General features: G+C 45.5%; 2 protein-coding genes across 11 annotated transcripts in view; both read left to right on the forward strand.

Annotated features, from left to right (window-relative positions):
* Nucleotides 1-321: 321 nt before the first annotated feature.
* On the forward strand, nucleotides 322-19,937 carry ago1 (argonaute RISC component 1). Of its 9 annotated transcripts, none has more exons than XM_010901054.4 (19): nucleotides 322-786; nucleotides 3,250-3,436; nucleotides 5,612-5,732; nucleotides 5,980-6,161; nucleotides 6,863-6,999; nucleotides 7,866-8,019; nucleotides 10,526-10,630; nucleotides 10,968-11,115; nucleotides 11,236-11,355; nucleotides 11,619-11,741; nucleotides 12,631-12,794; nucleotides 13,152-13,336; nucleotides 13,454-13,613; nucleotides 13,875-13,965; nucleotides 14,775-14,969; nucleotides 15,265-15,399; nucleotides 15,572-15,673; nucleotides 16,827-17,026; nucleotides 17,396-19,937. In XM_010901054.4, exons 1-19 carry the CDS (start codon nucleotides 762-764, stop codon nucleotides 17,505-17,507), a joined length of 2,646 nt encoding a protein of 881 aa, XP_010899356.1. In that variant the 5' UTR covers nucleotides 322-761; the 3' UTR covers nucleotides 17,508-19,937. The 9 variants fall into 9 exon arrangements, with proteins under 9 accessions (XP_010899356.1, XP_010899357.1, XP_010899360.1 ...); XM_010901055.5 differs by having other exon boundaries at nucleotides 17,399-19,937; XM_010901058.4 differs by having other exon boundaries at nucleotides 12,661-12,794; nucleotides 17,399-19,937.
* Nucleotides 19,938-20,294: 357 nt separating this feature from the next.
* LOC105028370 (protein argonaute-3) overlaps nucleotides 20,295-24,036 on the forward strand; it is a 38,567-nt gene continuing 34,825 nt past the window's right edge. For both annotated transcript variants that reach the window (XM_029115684.2, XM_029115685.2), the window contains exon 1: nucleotides 20,295-21,078. In XM_029115684.2, coding sequence (XP_028971517.1) covers nucleotides 21,060-21,078 — 19 coding nt within the window. In that variant the 5' untranslated portion in view covers nucleotides 20,295-21,059. The remainder of the gene's footprint in view (nucleotides 21,079-24,036) is intronic.

Below are 24,036 nucleotides of genomic sequence, written 5' to 3' on the forward strand. Positions count from 1 at the left end.
CCAGGGCTGCATTCAGTACGTAAAAACGTACTGAACGAGCAGAGTAAATTAAACTGAAACGCCTGGTACTGATCGACCAGTTGACAAATAGTAGAGAGTTACAGGTTTTAAATTCACCACTCCTCTATAAATATGTCACGCATGCACTACGCCACACACTCCAAATGGAGCAAACGTACGTTAGCTATTGTTCAGTAACTTATTGGGAAACATTTCGTTCAGTATAAACCCGTTCCGCAACATAGCAAATGTCAAATCGAAATGAGGGCACCCCAGTACAGCCGCCTGCCAGAAGGAGGCGACTATACCAACTCTTGTGCAGAATGCGACATCAATCAAAATGGAAGAAGGGGTTCCAGAATTCGTGTAGAGGGGTTGGCCCTTTTTTGTTCGGCTGGAGAATCCTGCTTGAACGGGGAGCAGGAACATAACAGACCGCCCAGAAAGCATCGCGCCACGGACGATCCTACATATCAGGCCGGGCAACGGGCGTTCAACCCAAAGGAGAGTAGACAGAGACACGGTACGGCACTAGAGCCGTTCAGACGTCGGTTCTGGACTCATAAGATAGCTAGGTAGCTCTTGTTGTTACAACTCTGGGGGTACTGGAAGGGGTAGGGGGCGGAGGTCTAGCGAGTACGGAGAAGCCTACACGCCGAGAGGAGGGGGCTGGAAGTCTGCAACGCTTCCAGCCTGAAGGGGCCGGCGCTGTGGCCATAGAACCCTGGACTGTCTAGAGCCCGCGCGGCTAAGTGGATGGGATGGAGCCGGGACCGTCTGGCGCTGGTAGGTATCCCTATTTTCTCTCCCAAGTGTTGGATTTGTGATTATGTTCAGCTTAAGGAGCAGATTGTAACATGTAATTGTCCGAATTTTTAAAACGGGCACCATGGCCTCATCTGGTGCAGCATTTCCCCAAGCTAGCTGGCTGACAAAAAGATGTCTATCACGGATTTTCCTCAATGCCAGTGCTGTATACGAAATAATTCGTCGGGATTTATAGCCATATAGCTCTTTTGGTACACTGACAATATCCAGGGTCAGGAGTGGGGGCAGGGGGGTCGTGGGAATATGTGGCGAGGAGACACGAGGTAAATCCCGCCTTCACTATTACAGCTGCTGCACCCCCCACCTTCTTTACCACCCCAAACACAAGACGGGCCCTCCCACTGGAGTATCCCGATATTGATTAGGAATGTTGTATGGCACAGTTTTTACCTGTTTTGAGAATACGGGTTCTGCTTACATTTTCGGAATGATAGAAACGTGCACTGGTCGAAACATGACGTACACAAACCCAACTGCAAGTCTATGTGGTCACAACTAATCACGTCTTTGAATTTTGAAATTAATGGCAAATGGTCAACAATCTTACTTTGTGGTTTCTGTTGATCTGCCACTGCCATAAGACGTGTTTGTACAATAACCACATGTCAGTATTGTACAAATGTCAACTTTTTCACATCAAAGTCTTCTTAAATTAGCCTAATGTTTGTTTTGGTTAATACTTGATTCATGACATTGTTGAGTTTAGTAAATGTTTTGTAACTGAGCTTTAATTATACAGTCATACAACTTCAACTTTTTGCCAATTTCATTGAATCTGCTTTTCTGGTTGAAAATACAGATGATTCTTTGTCCTGTATCTTTACTCAACAACAGCGACTGACTGGCCTCTAGCTCTGGGACTATTTACTTTTTCCTGAAACTAAGTAGGACACCATTTGCACATTGACATTAGTAACTTAGCCTCATTACCAACACTCACTGCTGACCTCAGATGTGCTATTAGAAGTTTAATATTTGTGTCTCAGAAGAGTATTTTATTACATTATGTTGTAAACTCTCCCTTAACTAGAAATACAAATGTAGGATCATCTTTGGTAATGGCAGCAGGGACTAAGTCATTTGGTTCTATGTTTCTGTGATAAAGCAACCCAGTCTAAACTAGACCCCAGAGAGTAACACACACACACACACACACACGTACAGACACACACAGTTGTCATGGTCAGGGCCCCAGTGCCAGGGAAAGACAGCTATTGTCTGGCTATGTGTGAGCTCTGGCTCCACTTCTCACCATCTGCCTGCACTGGCGTGGGTTGGGCCACTGGTGACGTGTGTGTGTGTGTGGGTGTGTGTGTGGAGTTTTGAGACGTCAGAGCATGTAGCGTCACAACTAGCTGCTAAGCTTGACCCTAGCTAGCTTTTTGCTACACTGTCCGATACAGGCCTCATGTGAGAAGGTTGAATGACAGTAGAGACAGCTTTCTTCCAATGTTGAAACCTTCCTTTGGCTGCAGGATGGGAAAAAAGATGCGGTTCTAGCTCCAACACACACACACACACACCCACCCCTCCAGGTTCCCTGATCTCCATGACAATGCTGGTGTTCTGTGAAGTCTCCATGGTGAGGCTGGGAATGTTTTGTGTGTGTGTGTGTGTGTGGGGGGGGGGGGTGTGTGTGGTAGTGAGGTCTCTCCCGGTCTGTGTTTGTGGGATGGAAGAGGAGGGCAGCTGGGGTCTTTGTTGTCATGGAGAGAGGGGCTGAGAGCCTGTTCTTTGGGGAGGCAGAGGTTAGGACACTGGGGATGGCCCATACTGCCCCACCCCCTCTCAGCCAGGGAGGAAGGCAGGAGTCATGGCTAGCCTGACATTAACCAGGCCAGACCGACCTCCAGTCATATACCTCTTGAACCTGGCTTGACACAGCGTGTCCCTAGTCAATGCCAGGTCGTGTACTCAGCCTCTCCTTGGCTGTACCAAAGTGTTTGGTAATGTGTATGAAAATAGGGTAGCGGTCACGTCTCAAATCAAGAACCCAATACGCAGGCTTTAGTTAGATTTTTCAATAAACGGCTTAACCTAACTGAAAGCACCTGTAAGGCTAGCCTTCTCCTTAGCCAGTTTTTAACTCAGCCTCCATCTTTTTTAGTGTCTGTCTGGGTTGTTGAATTGAGCGTCGCTCTAATGTATTCTTTTTTTCTCCCTCCCTCCCCTTCATTGTGGTTCCACCACCCATCTTTCTTCCCTTCGGTTCACACCCTCTGCTCCCTGTCTCTTTGTTCCTCCTTCTCTCTCCCCCCGTTTTGCCTGGTCAATATCCCCTTCTGATGTCACCATCTCTCGCCCCTCCCGTGGTTTAACGCACATACCTACATTTGCTTCTCTCCCATACTCGTACCTCTTCCCATTGCTGACCATCCAATCCCCTTCCCGTACCCAAATTGTCCACGTCTGCCCCTCCAGTGCCCATGGGGCCCTTCCCCCCACCCCTGCAGCAGGTGTTCCAGGCGCCCCGCCGGCCAGGCATGGGCACGGTGGGCAAACCAATCAAGCTGCTGGCCAACTACTTTGAGGTGGAGATCCCCAAGATGGATGTCTTCCACTACGAGGTGGACATCAAGCCCGACAAGTGCCCCCGACGGGTTAACAGGTAGTCCTATCTGACATGACCACTCAATCTGGGGGACCACATGTCCTCCCTTTTGGGCAATAGCCAGGGTATTTTCCTGCCATAGCTACGTTATTACAGCGATCTAAATGTTTTTCTGGCCCGTCTAATAAGAAAAGCGACAAATTGCATAAAAATTGTGAAGATTTTTGATGGAAATAGTAATCTCACCACCAAGAGACTGAGGGCTGGAACGCATGTCATCTATGAAGTTAGCCAATGGGCTGTCCTAGAATTCCTCCCCATAAGCTTAGGCTGAACGATGTTGTCCAACTAGCTAGTAGTGATTGGCATTGTTTTCATTAAAGCATCCCTTGTGACTCTTGTTTGACTGAAATAGCTAGCTTATTCCAAATGATTTATCACTAGTTAATATATAGCTAAAGGCTTGCCCTAGCTACTGTAGGTACAAGTTGACTGTAGCACAAACATATGTAGCCTATGAGATTTGGAAATTCGCACCTTTGCCTTGAATAGTACAATGTGTTTCTAGACAGAACATTCCTGGTTAGACGTGGCAGATAACATTGACACCTGGTTATGGTTAAAATATCGAAAACGGTGTGCATTGTCATTTTGCGGATTGTCGCCTATAACCACTCCCTTGCCATGCCCTGTGACATGACCCTGACCATACCTTTTTTGATCCAGAAAAAACCCTGATTGAAATTACCTCCAACCACAAGTTTAGGGACTGTGGTTCATTTGATCTCCTGAAGTAATACTCCTAATGTCATTCCATTTTTTAGTGTTATTTTTTTTTGTTTAAACACCTCTAAAACTCCACCTCAACCTTGCATCTCAAGCAGACTTTTAAATATGCCATGAAGTATTATTTTATATCCTTTAAGCTGATTATTTGGCAAGTCAGACAGGCCAGGTCTTCCCAGATAGGCCAGGTCTTCCCTCTCTAGACTATCAGCAGTTTACTTGCATTTATACATTCAATGACTGGTATACACTCAATCCATCCTGTTTGCCCACTTGATTCCAGAACAGAAAAGCTACTTTTTAGCATAGTTAATTGACAAACATTTGAAATAATTTTTAAGTAATTTTAGGTCATATTTGATAGACCTCTGGAATCACTGGGCAGTTACTGGAAAATGTTCTAAACCCCACAAAAATAATTCAGTGGAACTGAGCCAGATTCAGAATTCAGAAAGATCACTCTAGAATTCTTAGTCTGCGGAGGTCAAATCACTTCTCAAGATAATTCAGGGAGAGCATTATTCCGCTTAACAGAGAGGCTGACAGTTTGTTAACGCATTGATAGTCTTGTCCAGTCTCTGCCATTACAAAACCAGAACATTATTCATCAGCCAGATCTCACTTGCATACTCCTCTCTCCTTGTCTCTTTCTCAAAACCCATTGGAAGAGAAGGTAAGGGGGAGGGACCTCAGGGTCATCAATTGGGTGTTGTGTATAACACACAGAGAGAGGCGTATGTAGTTCCTCTGTCTTAGACTCAGGGTAAGGTGGCAAGTACTGGCCAATTTGTTCTAAAACCCAGATTGTTCCAATGGATGTTCAGAGATACATCTGCTAATGTTTCCTCTGATTGATTTGTCCGATGATTTATTTCAGCAGTTGTAAATGCAAATGTTTCATTGCCAACTAAAAAGACATCTGAAAATTCCTCAGATTACTCTATTCCAGATTCACTTAACATAAAAGCGTAATAAAATCTGATCTAAAATCTAAGTTTTACTTAGCGTAAAAAAAAATCTCCATTCTGAGAAGCGCAACGAACGCGTTGGTTCGCCCTTTTCTCTAGACAAAAGGTTTAGGCAGGCATGCGAAAGGTCAACCGCACATGACCTCTTCTTTTCAACCCGGCCACTCTACCGCCACACTTAGACGAAAGCCAAGGCACCATGTATTCAGAGATGCTGGGGCCCAACCACTACCTCAGTTCTCACCCTTTGTCCTTGGGAACTCACCCCCATGACAGTGGGTCCATCACGTCACCAGCTGTATCCTGCTTAATCGATAACAAATCAAATATTGTTCTGCCCACCCCCAAAAGCATGCGGCCTGAGTGATTCCTCTTAGGGGGTCAGATCTGATTTGGGGCACCACATCTGTTGTCGGTTGGTGGTCTTTTGGGGATTTGGCAGCTCTGGTGATCATAATGTGTTTGTTGACCTCTGTAGGGAAGTGGTGGAATACATGGTGCAACACTTCAAGCCCCAGCTCTTTGGCGACAGGAAACCAGTGTATGATGGCAAGAAGAACATCTATACGGTGCTAGCACTTCCTATCGGAAGTGAGAAGGTGGGCAAAGGTGTCCGTCCGTCTCTTTGTCACCGTTCGTCTCTCTGCGTCTGTCCGTCCTTCTCTCTGTGTCTGTCTGTCCTTCTCTCTGTGTCTGTCCGTCTCTCCGTGTCTGTCTCTCCGTCCGTCTGCTACTCATTAAAGCCAGTCAACTTCTGCTTCTATCTATTCTAGAAGCTTGGTCCTGTATTCCCTCCCATCTCCCCTTCACCCTTGACTAGTCTGACTCCTCTCCCTCTCCCTGAAGGTGGACTTTGAGGTGACCATTCCCGGGGAGGGGAAGGATCGTATCTTCAAGGTGTCTATCCGATTTCTGGCCACGGTGTCATGGCGTCTGCTCCAAGAAACGCTGGTCAGCGGGCGCCTGCAGGTACCCCTGGACTCGGTCCAGGCGCTGGATGTGGCCATGCGCCACCTGGCCTCCATGAGGTACGCTACACACACACACACAAGTTATTCGATTTCTAGCCCACGGATGTTTCTGGTAAAAATAAATAACAGATGTTTTTTTTGTGTGTGTGGGGGGGTAAACTAAACTAGACTGTAATATCAGCAGGTATTATACTGAATATTCGTTTCATGTTGGAAATATGTTCCCAGTTATTCCTTATGTGATCGTGTCTCAATATAATCATGGTATAAAATTGCTGTCATTATCAAATCTATTTTTGGGCCAATGTATCACACACATGCACACACCCACAGGAGGATGCAACACACACACATACACCCAGGAGGATGCAACACACACACACACACACACACTACATAAACAGCCTTATATCTTATAACATTATATCTATCCTTGTGGGGTCCAGAAAACAAATCCATGTTCACTAACTTTTCATACCTAGAGGAGAACCAAAGACTTGATCATGGAGAGTATGAAGGGTGCAGATAAACAGCCAGAACAGAGTCTAATAACCCAGCAGTGACTTGAAGTTTGACCAGATCAAAGCCCTTCTTTGTTTGGCCATTAAATGATGACCTAAGCCGTTGAATCACTCTGTCAGGCTTATCTAGCCAAAGCCTAATGGATGACAAAGAATTACTGGACATGAAATCATGCAGTGGTGCTGGGACTTTTCACTCAAATGAGTCATGTTTTCCTCCTCCTTTTTCACATGTAGGTACACTCCTGTAGGACGATCGTTTTTCTCCCCTCCAGAAGGCTACTACCACCCTCTGGGAGGGGGGAGGGAGGTGTGGTTTGGGTTCCACCAGTCGGTACGACCCGCCATGTGGAAGATGATGCTCAACATTGACGGTGAGGCGGACTAGTCTGTTAGGGTATGAAGTCACAGAGCTTGGCGCCTCCGAAATGGCATCTACATTATGGAGCCATGGTTTGCTAGGGTGTCTGGGGTGATGTTCAGTTTGCTGATACATCTACATTATGGAGCCATGGTTTGCTAGGGTGTCTGGGGTGATGTTCAGTTTGCTGATACATCTACATTATGGAGCCATGGTTTGCTAGGGTGTCTGGGGTGATGTTCAGTTTGCTGATACATCTACATTATGGAGCCGTGGTTTGCTAGGGTGTCTGGGGTGATGTTCAGTTTGCTGATACATCTACATTATGGAGCCATGGTTTGCTAGGGTGTCTGGGGTGATGTTCAGTTTGCTGATACATCTACATTATGGAGCCGTGGTTTGCTAGGGTGTCTGGGGTGATGTTCAGTTTGCTGATACATCTACATTATGGAGCCATGGTTTGCTAGGGTGTCTGGGGTGATGTTCAGTTTGCTGATACATCTACATTATGGAGCCGTGGTTTGCTAGGGTGTCTGGGGTGATGTTCAGTTTGCTGATACATCTACATTATGGAGCCATGGTTTGCTAGGGTGTCTGGGGTGATGTTCAGTTTGCTGATACATCTACATTATGGAGCCGTGGTTTGCTAGGGTGTCTGGGGTGATGTTCAGTTTGCTGATACATCTACATTATGGAGCCGTGGTTTGCTAGGGTGTCTGGGGTGATGTTCAGTTTGCTGAAAAGAGGAGAAAACTACCCTGGATGTGTCCAGTAAGAAAGTATGATGTCTTTTTCTATGTGAGAATGTTTGATTGGGCTTTTGACTCCTCTGGACTTCCATTGAGTTTGAATGCCTTCTGACTTTTTGTCACCCACCAGTGTCTGCCACGGCCTTTTACAAAGCCCAGCCAGTGATCGAGTTCATGTGTGAGGTCCTGGACATCCGCAACATAGACGAGCAGCCCAAAACCCTGACCGACTCGCAGAGGGTCCGCTTCACCAAGGAGATCAAAGGTGGGCCGTTGAACAGTGAGTGAGTACCTTCCACACGCCATGCCGCCTGCCTCTCGCCTCTGTCCCCCCAGAGACCCCTTCCACCGCCACCCCTACTCAATCCATTTAGCCTCTACCACTCACTCATCCAGCCATCCTCCACCACACCGGCCTGGACTGTAAGACCTCACAGGTCTTGTGTGTGATGTTAAGTCTCTTACTTTGGTGGTCTATGATTTGTGCCTCAGCCGATGGGGCCATGTTGACTTCCTCAATCACTCCTCTACCACTTGACTGTTTTCAGCTCCTCCTCACTCCAGTCCTCCACTCATCTGTCACTCCACACTGTCTCTTCTCTTTATTTTACTCATACTCACTCCAGCATTTCCTGGTCTTCCTCATTCTTCCTGATTTCTCCTTTTCTCCAGCATGTCATGTTTCTACCCTAGGGGTCTCAACAGAATGTTCAACTGCAGGGGTCGGCAACTAGATCCAGCAGTGGAAGGACTTGTTTCAGACTGGCAAGTCGGGGGTGGAGGGCCGAACGTAACCAGACAAATGAAGAATAACTTTTGACACTAATTTAACACTATTCAAGCCCAATAAGAGATTTAATTTCAAAATAACATTATATTAGGAGTCTTATTTTCTTAGTGTGTAAAGATTTTTGAAAGGGGTTTATAGTTGAATTTGTAGTATTTAAGTAGTTCAGTCTTTATGGGACAAATTATCACAAATCTCTTACCTAAAATGTATTTATATTCTACCAAACAGTTGGCTAAAAAAATCACAAATCCCAAACTGGCCTGTTGCCGACCTCTGTTACCAAGTATTTAGCTACAAGCAGGGAAATAATCCTGTTGCAAAATTACATGTATTATATAGATTAGAATGAATGGACATTTCTAGTAACCTTTTAGACATTGAATACACTAAGCTGTCATCACTTCTAATTTCCTGCCACCAGAGAATAATGACATTGAGATTTGGCATCTATAACTTTCTTTTCAGTCCACCTTATACTGAATTCTGCATGTCTAAATATATTGATAAACAACACCGTTGAGCACACGAAGTTTGCATTGTGTAAAAGATGTTGTCATTATATTTCATGAATAAAATAAATGTATAAGTCCACATGATTGTGCTGAGATGTACACCAATCAGCCATAACATTATGACCACTGACAGGTAAAGTGAATAACACTGATAATCTCGTTGTCATGGCATCTGTCAGTGGGTGGGATATATTAGAAAGTAGTCCAAGGAAGGAAAAGCAGTGAACCAGCGACAGGGTCATGGGCGGCCAAGGCTCATTGATGCATGTGGGGAGCGAAGGCTGGCCCTGTGTGTACCGATCCAACAGACGAGCTACTGTAGCTCAAATTGCTGAAACAGTTAATGCTAGTACTGATGGAAAGGTGTCAGAACACACAGTGCATCACAGTTTGCTGCATATGGGTCTGTGTAGCCACAGACCAGTCAGGGTGCCCATGCTGACCCCTGTGACCACTGCTGAAAGCGCCTACAATGGGCACGTGAGCATCAGAACTGGACCACGGAGTATTGGATGGAGGTGGCCTGGTCTGATGAATCACGTTTTCTTTACATCACGTGGATGGCCGGGTGCGTGTGTGTCGCTTACCTGGAGAACACATGGCACCAGGATGCATTATGGGAAGGAGGCAAGCCGGCGGGTGTGATACTTTGGACAATGTTCTGCTGGGAAACCTTGGGTCCTGCCATTTATGTGGATGTTACTTTGACACGTACCACCTACCTGAGCATTGTTGCAGACCCTGTGCACCCTTTCATGGCAACAGTATTCCCTGATGGTACTGGCCTCTTTCAGCCGGATAATGTGACCTGCCACATAGAGAAAATGGTTCAGGAATGGTTTGAGGAACACAACAACAAGTTCAAGGTGTTGACTTGGCCTCCAAATTCCACAAATCTCAATCCAATCAAGCATCTGTGGGATGTGCTGGACAAACAGGTCCGATCCATGGAGGCCCCACCTCACAACTTACCGGATTTAAAAAATCTGCTAATGTCTTGGTACCAGATACCACAGCAAACCTTCAGCGGTCTAGTGGAGTCCATGCTTCCATGGGTCAGGGCTGTTTTGGTGGCAAAGGGGAACTTACGCAATATTAGGCAGGTGGTTATAATGCTATGGCTGATCGGATTGTATATAATACATACAGTATACAGTTCTGGAAAAAATTAAGAGACCACTGCACCTTTTTCTTTACTTTCCAAAAAAGTCAAAAAGGAAGGTTTTGAGTGAGGAACAGAAGGGTTAAAATTAAAAGACCACTGCAGATTGAACGCTTCTGTTCCTCATTTCAACTTTTTTCTAGGAGTTTTCAACTTTTTTTGGAAAGGACAGAAAAAGGTGCCGTGGTCTCTTAATTATTTCCGGGACTGTATACTCCGCCTATGGGCTTGACCCTAGTGTTATACCCTACTTCCAGCCCTCTGTCCCGTGCCGTCACTGCTGTGGCCTCTTATCTGGGTTCTGGGTGTGTGTTTTTGCTCTGCTGTCGGTGGGCGTTGCCAGGTCTGAAGGTGGAGGTGACTCACTGCGGTCAGATGAAGAGGAAGTACCGGGTCTGCAACGTGACCCGGCGTCCCGCCAGCCACCAGACGTGAGTAGGGCCACAGAGTTGACCTGACGCCAGGATGTTTGGGGAAAGTCAGATTTAGGGAGGACAGTTTTTAGATGTTTAATTCATAGGTCGTTGCCTACAGATCAACATCTATTTTAGGGTATAGATTGTGGTTCTGAGTAGGGATATGGTCAATGAGAAGTATGGATTGTTTGGTTTTATCTGCTTTTCTGCTTATCTGCTTTTCCTAACACAGTTTTTTGGAAGAGTAAAGTATATGGGGACTTTTCTCAGGTAGCGATGTTAGAAATGTACAGACTGTCAGTAATGTAAGAGTAAAAGTCATTTGACATTTTTATGACCGCCTCCCCACCAGGTTTCCCTTGCAGCTTGAGAGTGGCCAGACTGTAGAATGTACAGTAGCCCAGTACTTCAAGCAGAAGTACAATCTCCAGCTGAAATACCCCCACCTCCCCTGCCTTCAGGTGGGCCAGGAGCAGAAGCACACCTACCTACCCCTGGAGGTGAGACACACGGGACGCCTGATGCTTCTAGTGACATTAAACCCAGTCCGGTTGTTTCATGTGCATAGTGAGAAGATAATTTGTGTTGACGCTAAACGGTCGGGTGTTTTCTCCCCGAAGGTGTGTAACATCGTAGCAGGACAACGGTGCATCAAGAAGCTGACCGATAATCAGACGTCCACTATGATCAAAGCCACGGCTCGTTCTGCACCGGACAGACAGGAGGAGATCAGCAGACTGGTGAGTCGGTGACACCTGGTGACTGGAGGGCTCCAGTGCCATCATGATGATTGTTATCAATCCAGTGGTTATTTGTTTAACACCCTTGAATGTACTGTGAAGGAAGACCGTCTAACGTGTGTGGTTGGGAAGTAATGTAGTGAATTTCATGTCAAACGTTAACGTGACGACTACTACCACTAGACTGCAGGGAAAAGATGCAGCATGGCTCTGTATGGGTTCTGACAGAATGAATAGCGTATCTACTGTCTGTCTGTCCACAGATGAAGAATGCCAACTTTAACCTGGACCCGTACATTCAGGAGTTTGGGATCAAGGTGAAGGATGACATGGCGGAGGTGACCGGGAGAGTGCTGCCCGCCCCCATCCTTCAGTACGGAGGACGGGTAAGAGACCTCACTCTTAGACCAGGCCGTTAGGACTCCGCGGCTAGAGAGCAGAATAGTTGGTGGAAGCCATGAAATGTCAGCCAGCATCCTTTAAATTGAATGGACGCAGTGCTAAACGCTGTTTACTTTGTCGGCCAAAGTAGATTAAGTAATTTGTTACTCAGGTAGCAAAATTAGCAGCTTTACATTTTAGCACAATTCACTGACATCGTTGTAATTAACATGTAATAGGTCGTTCCACCAATTGGGTGCCTTTTGAACTTAGTTACCCCATTCTCAAAAGAGTTTGACTTCACTTCATTTTAACATTCTGTCGTAAGCAGCTCTTGTTCAGCTTAGTAAATAAACAGGGTTGCAACAGGATACATTTTTTTCTGTTTGACACGTTCAGATTTCCACCACAAAAGGGACAGAACCAGTTCATCTGCTTTTACACAATTAGATCTGCAGAACCAATGAGAAGTGGCAGCTGACTTTGGCAGCTAATGGGGAGAGTTCATTTTATGGTTCACCTAAAAATATTCCCTAATCACATTAAATAAAATAGTGTTCAGAGAAATAACCTGGGGTTTACAATTCTGATGAAACCTGGAGACAACTTTGATTCAGTTGGCTTAAATCTTCCTAGAAGTGAGACATGGTTGATGGAGGGACAAAATCCTCAATTTTGGCAATTTAGCAAGCTCTTTCTGGAGGTATCCATGTGATCTACTTATATAAAAGTGCAATTCATTCAATAAAACAGGCTTTCAATATCCCACATTGTTGCCTCATTTGTAGTTCAAATACTGTATCAAAAGGACACAAGGCACCCATTTTGTTGAACGACCTAGTTGTTCAAAGTATCACAGTGCAAAAAAGCCCTGACATTGATCTGGTTCTGAAGCTTTTGTCTCCCACCTGTTCTACCTCACAGAACCGGGCCATCGCAACTCCCAACCAGGGGGTGTGGGACATGAGGGGCAAACAATTTTACAACGGCATTGAGATCAAAGTGTGGGCCATCGCTTGCTTCGCCCCCCAGAAGCAGTGTCGGGAGGAGGTGCTCAAGTAAGAACCCTGTGCTTGGCTGTGGGGGGTTAAGGTGGAGGCTGCCAGATGAATATGTTCCGTCTTGTTAGAGATTCCTGTCAGTGTTACACTAAACATTTAATTTCAGTTTGCTAGGTCATTTTTTACGAGTGGTCTAATTGCGGTACGATTGGACCTTCTCTTTGTTGTGGCCTGTGTCATGTTATATGGTCTACACACACTATGTGAAATGTTCCAAAACATTTAGCAGTTGAGAATAAGTATTCTAGTTTGATTGGTTTAGATTTAGTCCCTGCCTGCTTTAGTCCGTCCCCTCCAGCAGACTGCAACGCTCTGCAAAATGGCTTTTTTACCTTCTTTTACCATCTTTCTCAGGAACTTCACCGACCAGCTGCGTAAGATCTCCAAGGATGCTGGGATGCCCATCCAGGGCCAGCCATGTTTCTGTAAATACGCCCAGGGTGCCGACAGTGTGGAGCCCATGTTCAGGCACCTGAAGAACACCTACTCCGGACTCCAGCTCATCATCGTCATTCTGCCTGGAAAGACCCCAGTCTATGGTAGGAAGCCCCCAAAGACTAGATGAATATTCACATGATGTCCATCTGAATGTCCTAACCTGCTCTGTGCCTGTCTGTTAGTAAACTTTCATTGATACCTGTCTGTTGTTCCTGTAGCGGAGGTGAAGAGGGTTGGAGACACCCTCCTTGGAATGGCCACTCAGTGTGTCCAGGTGAAGAACGTTGTGAAGACGTCCCCCCAAACCCTGTCCAACCTCTGCCTGAAGATCAACGTCAAGCTGGGGGGAATCAACAACATTCTGGTGCCTCACCAACGGTAAACATTCACAAACTCCACGCTGGGTTATGTTCATTTTGACAAGCGCCGAAAACATTTTAGCCAGCTTTGCGGCACAAAACAAAAATTATTATTCCCTATTGGACAAATCCTGTTTGATCCTGATTAGTTTTGTTTGGTACTTAATTAATCTAAACTTGGTCTGAATTTGCTTTGGATGGAAACCTGTTAATGTGAACAAGCACTGTTAAAACCAAATGACTCCAAAAACCACCACTTGTGACCCATTCTGTCTCTCAGGTCAGCAGTGTTCCAGCAGCCTGTCATCTTCCTTGGGGCTGATGTTACACACCCCCCGGCTGGAGACGGGAAGAAGCCCTCCATCACTGCTGTAAGACCGCCTCACCAATACCACCACTAAACCACATCAACACACACTACATTATTATGTATTCAAACCACATCATATTTTATCACATCAAGTTCTTCCCTTTTTCTGTTTAGCTCCAGGTCTGTTAGCACTACCTATTCCTTAATTGTTTCAGTTTTGAAGAGTTACTACACAAAGAGAAATAGACAATGAATGAAACCGAGAAAGAGAAGAGGAAGAGAGTGGCTCAGTGACTCATTCAAAGACGGGGAGGAAATTACGTCACCCCCGATCCGCGCCTTCCCACAATCCCTGCCTGGCTGCGGTTGGCCATGTGGTTGCCAAGCGATTATGACGGCCGGTTGAGTCACACATTATAAATGGGAAACACAGGGTGTGCGCCTCTGTGTGTCAGTAGAGTTGGTCAGGAAGGGGGATGTTTTTCTGACCTTAACAGGGTTTCAAGTTTACTGTTAAAGAATGTGACACCAAGCTGGTTCCCACACTGCCTGCCCCGCCACTCAGGATAATGTTAACGCTCGCGTGTCATTGGCTCAAGGTGAATCATACCGTCTGATGAGCACTCAAAAGAACGATGGACTAAATATTGACGTTTTCGGTTGTCACCCTGGGATGTAGTTTCTTTGCCCTCGTCTTTTTAGTTCCAAAGCATTTGCTTTTAAACAAGTGTTTTTTTAAGTTCTAGTGTTGATAAGATCAGTGGCCTTTATAGCGCGGTGGGCGGGTTTGTAATGACAGGGTTCTGTTTCAGTAGCAATGTCTCCTAACATCTGCTTCCCTTCTTGACACCCTGCTGCCCTCCCCTCCAGGTGGTGGGCAGTATGGACGCCCACCCCAGCAGGTACTGTGCCACAGTGAGGGTTCAGAGGCCCAGGCAGGAGATCATCGAGGACCTGTCTTACATGGTGCGAGAGCTGCTGATCCAGTTCTACAAGTCCACCCGCTTTAAGCCCACCAGGATCATCTTCTACAGGGACGGAGTGCCAGAGGGTCAGCTGCCACAGGTACTTCCCGGTCTCTGTCATTGGAGACAGTTATCAATAGATAGTCATGACCTCACTTTCAAACCAACGACTAGTAGTTTGAAGCAGTAGTCTTGATAAAGGTGGTGAATGTTGTACATACCCATTTGAAATAATTTAATATAATTTGAAAGACGTATTTCCGACACATTTTTAAACAGAAAGGTGTCTTTCCTCGTTGTCTTGTGCTAATGAATTTGTTAGCCTCCAGTCTCTGTGAACTATAAAGGTACCTCTGATTGTGTATTTTCTGATTGTGTTGTATTACCCTACATAGATCCTCCACTATGAGCTTTTGGCTATCAGGGATGCATGCATCAAGCTGGAGAAGGACTACCAGCCTGGCATCACCTACATTGTGGTCCAGAAGCGTCACCATACCCGCCTCTTCTGTGCCGACAAGTCAGAGAGAGTAAGTGAACTTTCTGAGCTATTTCTCAACATACATAAACAATGCTTTTTTTAGGTTTAAATCAAGAACAGGGGAATCAAACTATCCGCACGGGGGGGGGGGGGGGCAAATGCGTCCAGAAGATTTAATGTGGGATGAATTATCAAATGTCCTGTATTTCCTTTTTCCCTAGATTGGGAAGAGTGGGAACATTCCTGCAGGGACCACGGTGGACACCAGCATTACTCACCCATTTGAGTTTGACTTCTACCTGTGCAGTCACGCAGGGATACAGGTGAGTGTGGGGAGCTTCTGGTTCTGTCCATCCATTCATCTAACCTTTGAGCCACCCTGAACTATGTTGTTCTTGGTTCTGTCCATCCATTCATCTAACCTTTGAGCCATCCTGAACTATGTTGTTCTTGGTTCTGTCCACCCATTCATCTAATCTTTGAGCCACCCTGAACTATGTTGTTCTTGGTTCTGTCCACCCTTTCATCTAACCTTTGAGCCATCCTGAACTATGTTGTTCTTGGTTCTGTCCACCCTTTCATCTAACCTTTGAGCCATCCTGAACTATGTTGTTCTTGGTTCTGTCCATCCATTCATCTAACCTTTGAGCCATCCTGAACTATGTTGTTCTTGGTTCTATCCACCCTTTCATCTAACCCCGGCGGGCATTCTCAACCACTTTCTGCCATAATCACTCCAAACCAATTACCAGAGCCATTACATACTAGAAAGCAGAAAACGTAAATAATCTGGGTCAAGGTGATTGGGCATAAAAAACTTGGGTGATTAGGCATGCAATACAAAACACCACAAACCTGTTTTCCTTTCAGCCGACGTCAGTAAATATCATGACATGCACGTGGAATGGGAATCTCCTGTAATTTAGTGCTTCAACTTCTAGCGTATTAAAAATACATATTGAGTGCAGTGCAGTGTTTTTAGGTGGAGTCAAGTATACCTGAAGACATTGCCTTGGGTTATTGAATTGCATCACACACACCTACACTACTAAATGTAAAAACAGAACTGGAGAGCTTTTCCACAAACAATTGCAGAACTTTAAAACAGTAACTGAAAATGAAGCTGGTTCATGATTGAAAAATGAAATCTGCAGCTTTTTAGAGAAGTTAGAAATCAGTCAAGTACTGATCATTAATCAAGTAATGATCATTATTTATGGTGCTCAAACCCATCGCTAAATGATGTAAAAACAAGGTAATTCTCAATCTAGGACATAAGCCTGAAGAAACCAAAGTAATTCAGAAATAATACTGAATAGAATATAGTTGAACTGCTGCCAGAGCTCTACATTTTCCAGGAGAAATAGCTGACCCTTCTTTTGAAGACTAATCCAATTTTTTGCTGTGTGAGAACGTTTTCAAAGAATAATCCCTCTGAGTGTTGAAGCAGTGTCTCTCCTTTCCTTCCGTCTCTAGGGGACAAGTCGTCCTTCGCATTACTACGTTCTTTGGGACGACAATCGTTTCACCGCTGACGAGCTGCAAATCCTCACCTACCAGCTGTGCCACACCTACGTGCGCTGTACCCGCTCCGTCTCAATCCCCGCGCCAGCTTACTACGCCCGCCTCGTGGCCTTCCGTGCTCGCTACCATCTGGTGGACAAGGAGCACGACAGGTGAGCATGGTGGTTCTAGTGAGCCCCCACAAAGTTAGTAGATGGACAAAAGTGTTTGGGATTATGTATTAATGACAACTGTGCAGTTGTTTAGGGAGATACTAAGAAAGGCATATTTGTGTTTTAAAAATGCACTTTGTTGTCATTATTTTGTTTTGGTCTTTAGGGTATTTCTTTGCGTTATATTTAGTCATTTTGGGCAATTTTCATCTGATGTTTTAAGACGACAAAAATAGTCTTCATTTAAATATGATTCTAATATCTGTTACATTGGTTCATGTGGATCGTAGGGTCTGGACCAGAAATGGACGGTAAACAGTGAGACTACTACTTGTGTACTTACTGTCTGTTGTCTTTCTCCTCTTACTGTAGTGGGGAGGGCAGCCATGTCTCTGGCCAGAGCAACGGTCGCGACCCCCAGGCTCTGGCCAAGGCCGTGCAGATTCACCACGACACCCTAAGGACCATGTACTTCGCCTGAGCACCACACCGCCACCATGACTGCCCTTAACACCCAGCGGGCGGCCCTCTGGTGAGGGGCTTAGGAGTCCACTTGATGCCTCACTCCTCAGCTTCTCACACCTTCGGCCACCGCAGCACCAGAACCATACTTCGCTCACCTGAACGACCCAGGCAGACTGCAGCGTCCTGCACTCAGTTATTGTTAATATTATTATTTTTGTTTACTTTGCCATGACAGTGCTCTTTTTATGTTGACTTTTAAAACAAATGGGTATTATTGCAGTGTATGCAACCTTCCACACTGCTATGGAAGTATGCAATATGGAAGGAAGGAAAACGGGCTTTGAGACGCCCTGGGACTTCAGACTGCCACAATGCTGCCTCTTACTGGTCCGCACCACGGACAACAGTGTTCTGTTTCCGAGCCTCTGGTACAACTGGGGGTCACGGGGGGTCCCGGAGGGCAACAGAAAGAACACACACTTCTTATCTTTTTAACCTTTTATCATGACCTCTGTTCTTATGTTGCCGTTGTGTTTTTTTGTTTTATTTTTGCCTTAAGGCACACGGCGTGAGGTATGGTGCATTAGCACTTAGCAGTTAGCATGTAGACAACACCGCCCCACCCTGCACCTAATATGAAGTTTATCTGTACGCGTGAGGCTAGCCCTCGGCTCTTGGTAGTAGCAGAATGAGGAGGGCAGGTACAACTTATGCTACACGTGTGCAGGACACGTAGTCCTCCCACATGATACCTGTGCAGGTTGGGGAGGTCCCTCTTGCCTAGAGAATTATCTAATAGAGAGAGGCAAATGTAGACGTTAGATGGACCATTGCATCGAGTGTATTAAATATACTTGCACCTCGTGCACATAAGCCAGCATTCTGAATGAGCAAATGGGATGCCAACCAACAGAACAGGGGCACTTACATAAACACAATGGGGGGGGGGTTCATTCCCCCACGCCACACACACACACACACTTAGTAACATAATTCATGTTCTTACACATAAAACCTCTCTAAGCTTGCTGAACCTTTCGAGTAACAGTAGCAATACAAGGTAGCAGCAGACCGACGTGGGCCAGAGAGCGCCATGGTGTTCGTCTCTCACCTTGGGCACTCAGCCTTGGCTGTACCGCCTCCAGCACATTCTGTCTTCACAGTCCGCCGTGTTGTCAGTGGAGACGACGTCCACACTTAACGCACCACGATGTGGCGTACACCTACACACACACACACACTGATACTGTCAGAACACTTAGCCCCGCTCCCTTATTTTGTACATAGCTCCTCTTCCTACCTAAAGGCATTGACCACGGCAACTGGGACACAAGCGCGCTCATGCCTCCTCAACCGCTCTGTCGTGCTCGTACTTAAGAGAGTACCGAGCCGCCTCCACACATGTCCTTGCCCCATTGAAAGCCCCCACATAAACACTTGCGCCCTCCTTCTGACACCCCCATCCTCTTTCCTAGGCATACCCTTCATCGTTGGCCACTCCCCTCAGCCTAGTGGACAATCCCCATTGGTGCGCTGTGTGCATGGACAACACAGATACGGGGTTTTCTACGAAGGTTATGGGGGTTTCTCCCTTAATATGTCCTGCCTTCACTTCTGGTCACTTTCTGGCTTTATGATACGCATGCAACATTATTTTTTTATTATTGTGACTGGATATTCTGAGCCACCTTATTTCAGTTTTCCTAGTGATAGGAGCTTATTACGCTCACTTCTTCTGCCTGTCAGTCATAGCTTCAATTGTGTAAATGGCGTTTCTGAAAGGCTGCTTTTTGTGTTCTGTATTGTAGTGAGTAGTGTCAGAGTGTATCCTCAAGGGGGTGCTACCTTTCCCTTGTTGCCCTCAAACGCCTCAAATCATGTCTGTTGGGTTGTAGAGCTCCTTTTTGTCGGAAGCGATCAACGATAGAGATTCAATGATATGCCAGATTTTTTTTGACACATGTTAATGAACTTGCGTAATCAAAATGCCTTTGTACACCATTTTACTGACCCCATGTGTCCAAGGTGATTTGTATATAACCTATAATGTATTTTGGCTCATCAATGTAGCAGGGCCTTTGCAGTTGGGGTTAGTCTCCCTCACCCACCCCCTCTGTTAAAATGTCAGGCTCGGGAAGCCCAGTTCCACTGATCCAGATACAGTTCGTAACTTAATTTACTGAAGCCACAAAGCACCTTGCAACCGGGGAGAGCAACAATATGGAATTACCCTGGAAAAAGCATCATGATGAGAAATCCGCTCCACCCAGCCTCACTGACTAAGCAATATAAAAGCCACTGATCAGGAACAGTCCTTGTCATAGCACTTCCCAATAGATTGATGAAGGGACATGGAATAATGTTATTTTGGCTCTGTATGATGTAAGAGTATGGGGCTCTGTTGGGGAGGGCTATTTTTTAAAGAAAATAAATTTGTTTTTTATTACTTGTTCGTTTTTATTGTGTACAGACAAACATACAAGACCAACCGTATGCTGGTTTATTTTTAATATGCCATATACTGACATATCTGTAGTCTAGCCTACATCACATACTAAAGCTTCAACCCTCAGTAAAACATGTCTCAATTGCAATTCTGTAGCCTACATGGCAATCATCCTTAAGGGAGGAAAGTGTTTACGTACTCTGTTATTGTCATATAACTTATTCCAACCATATCATGTAGTCATACAGTTGATGTATTCCCATTGGTTGAAGGTGGGCGCTTCATCTGACGTATGGTGTTTCCTATTTGTGAAAGAGCCCACCTCTTCCTGACCGTGTCAGAAGCAACTTCACCATATTTAGCTAGCTGGTTAGAGCCCCGCAGACTTGAGCACTGTCAACCGGGCAGAAAATCTTAGCCATATCGCCGAATGCAGCCGGGTGTTGACAGGCTATGAACTACGGAGTGACCGCTGTAGTAGGGTGACAATAGTGGAAACAAGACTGTACATCAAAAGGATTACCCGCTGCTAGTCGACAGCAGACTAAGAGCAATAAATAGCCGTCTCCTGTCGAGTTAGAATTCGGCTTATATCGTACCTAGCTAGCTGATTATCGCGAACGAGCTAGCCTTGAAACCTGGACTTCTGTTGGATGTAAAATCAAACGTATATATGTTATCGTTTTTTTCTCAGAAAACTGGTAAGGATTCACCGAAAGAGACCAGTAAATCAGCTATTATGATATCTTGACATAAGTGTCACCTAGCTAGCTAGCCATGTTTGTCTCAATCCACTTGCTAATCTAGCTACTTAGCAAGCTAGTTGGATTGCTAGCTAGCTAACGTTAGTTCAGCGTCGTTAAGTCTCGAGCAAGTATTACGGTGGCAGTGAAATCTGATTGGATACCTTGACCGTGTGAACGACTTGCAGACACGGGGACTCCGAAGACCCCCATCTTAAACGGACTGGAGAAGTCGGGGTAACACGTATTTAGCTTATCGGTTGCACAGCGCCGTTGAGGCGTTGAACTGCCGAGAAAGTGGTACTAGATTGAACCAGGCAGGAGTTCCTGACATTTAACATCTGCGATCCGGGGAGTGAACCGGACAAGGACCTCATGAATGGAAATCGGAACTATAGGTAAGTGACCTGACTTTGCTTATATCATGCGAACATACGGTACAGTAGACCAAAGTGTTGGATTTTATGTTTGCCAACCCTGACATTGCAGCACGATCACAAACGAATAAGCTAAAAACATTGTTATTTACTAGTAACGTATTTGCTGTTCCATGTTGGTTATAAGACAGGACCAACCCACATGTGTTGTTTCTTGCGTGGCTACAGTCAGTTTCGGGCAGGTCTGGGTGATTGCCCATGTCTCGGGTGTGTTTGACAGTTACTGGTAAATTCATGAATGGCCACCCGGTGCTTTTTGTTTAACTGTTGCTAGGGGAGTTCCTCAACAGTTGTCGGTTGGCAATGTGAGTCACAGGTGAAATGGTGACATTCTACACACACACTCTTTGGGAGTCTGGTGTCTCTACAGAAATATTTGTTAGTAAAATTAGTCAATCGAAATTGCGATGATCTTGAGTGGTGATAGCAAGTTTTTTTTTTTGAATAATTGTATTCATAAATGTAGAAATGCTGTTAAATGGTCACAGTTTTATTGTATGTAACTGTGACAAATTATTGAGGGGAGAGCCCCAAATTTTTATCAAACCTCAGTTCAGTGACTGTCAAGCCGATATCTGAGCCATTATTCCAAAAGTTCGCTAGGTGAAGACCGCTCGATCGTTTCGCCCTTCATCCTCCGAGTATCCACCTAGTCATGACATTCAGTCATTAGTCATAAAAAAGTCCACATAGATATGCTTGATGAAACTTCCGACAACAGGGTCCTGTTGTCTGTCAGTGTAGACAAGCGTCACTCTGTTTATCAGAGGTCAGGAGTGGCTGGGCACAGTTACTTTTTCATTGAGTTTCAGTTGGAATAGTAAGTGGGATGACGTGGTGCTTGTGGTTCTGTGGTCATGTGTAGTCTGTAGCTACCCACTGGTGATATGTAGGTCTAATTCAAGGGAAAGTTAGTAGACACTAGAATCTACACCTCATCTAGTACAGTGTTTTTTATGTTAAAAAAATACCCCTGCTCCATCTTGAATGTTTGTAGTATGTAGTATGTAGAAACAAGAACGTATGCATTTTTTTGTAACTGCTCTGTTCTTGATTTTGACAAGCGTATCGGGCAGGAATAAAATCCTTTTTAAATCTGATGCGGCTCTGAAGCAAAAAAACTTTGCCCAGTCCAATCTAGTAGATGGTAGGCTCGGTCAAAGGATGTATTACCCATTGCCTTTCTCTAATAGCCAGGTAGACCGTTTTTACAGTTGGCTCTCTCTGCAGTTGTAACGGAAGCTTTTCACTTCTTCTGCAACAATATCCTAGCAGAAACACCCAGGGAGTGACATGTGATATGGCCCCACCATGCAGGGCTATTCATTCCCTCAACAGACCCCCCCACCCCCCAGTGACTGACCTCCAGGCCTCGGGTAGAAGAGTTCAAATGGTGGATAACCAGGTTACGGCAAAACACTGGACGACTCTCTGGACCTCCGTCAATAACAAGCTCATCTTTATTTTCGAGATATTAAAGCAGTTTGCTGGTATGCCATAATGATCACACCCCTGAACAGAGTCTGTCTGTAGAGGAAGGCAGCCATGAGGGGGCAGAGAACCGCGGCCCTGATTCCTCTGTGAATGATTGAAAGGGGACCCTCAGTCGCTACGAGGAGGTGCTGCGTGAGAAAATGCTAATGGGTTGCTAGGCCTCCTTAATATTAAACCCTGCTTCATTCCAACAGATTGGGCAGCGTGCGACGCGCGTGCTGTTTGAGAAATGGACACGGTTAGCGCTCACTCAAGCGTTCATCCACTGAAATAACATGTATACTGACGGTTGTGACATTGGCTACGTTGTGGGACTTGAGCGTAGCCGCTCGCTTGGCCCTGACTGCTGTGGCTGTGTGCTGTTAGAAAGTTCGTTTGCAGCTGGGTAACTTGGCCCGCTTAATAGTGCATGAGAAGCCCCGGTGCTTCCTGTCGTAATGGATACGTCTGTGACACACATGTACACTCATCCACACACACCTTTGTGGGGCTTAGAGAAGTGGATACCAAAGGCTGTAAAACCCCCAACCACCCGCGTCTGTCCAGTCATATTTAGGCTTGTTGCACAGGATGACTGACAGGATGTCAAGGTAGTTTGAAAGTTGTCGCCTAGTTGGAATAGGCCTAGCATACGTGGCAGCTTTCGGTATCGTCTGTCATATTGTCGCTCTCCCGCTCCTTGGGTTTTCCCGCTCTTTTTATGTCACCTGGGTCTGTCTGCTGTTCTCTGGGCTGCTGCCCTGGCGTCTTGGTCTCTGCCTCCTGTGTTGGCTAACAGTTTGAGGGGGTACAGGGGGAGTTGATTTGCTGTCTCCAGCTCGAGACCCCCCCCCCCCCCCCCAACACACACAAACAATAGTTCCCTTTCCCCCTCCAGCCACCCACTGGGTCAGCAGCAGACATTGGCATGTTTCTATGGAGGGTTCAGTTCACCACAGCTCATTGTGTTGGTGGATGAGGGTTGGTCTTCACTTTTATGGGCAACGGCGGGAATACAATTTTCGACTCCTTGAAACAGAAGGGCTCACTGTCGTAATATTCTGAGCATTAGCTAGAACGAGGGGGAAACGTAGCATTTCACAGTAGATTTTTTATTTTGGTAGGGAGGTTTTTTTGTTAAAAATAAATTGTGGGCCAGTTAAAGTGCTGTTATTAGAATGTGTAATGGTTCATTATTATTTTTGCATATTTCCTCTGTCTAGTTTGGGAAATTGTAAGCGTGCCATTAAGTGTTTTTTTTTTTTTTTTTTTTTTATTTTTTTTTTTTTACCCCTAAGAATAAATATGCTTTTTACTAGGATCTCTCCAACTGATTGTATGGCCTTGTGGTTTGCAAGATTTTGTACAGATCCTAATTCTTCTTTTTAAAGCCCTGTGTCCTTGGTATTCATTAGCTTCCAAACGGAAAAACATTTGACTGAAACA

Source organism: Esox lucius, chromosome 20 (assembly GCF_011004845.1).
Source record: "Esox lucius isolate fEsoLuc1 chromosome 20, fEsoLuc1.pri, whole genome shotgun sequence".
NCBI lineage: Eukaryota > Metazoa > Chordata > Actinopteri > Esociformes > Esocidae > Esox > Esox lucius.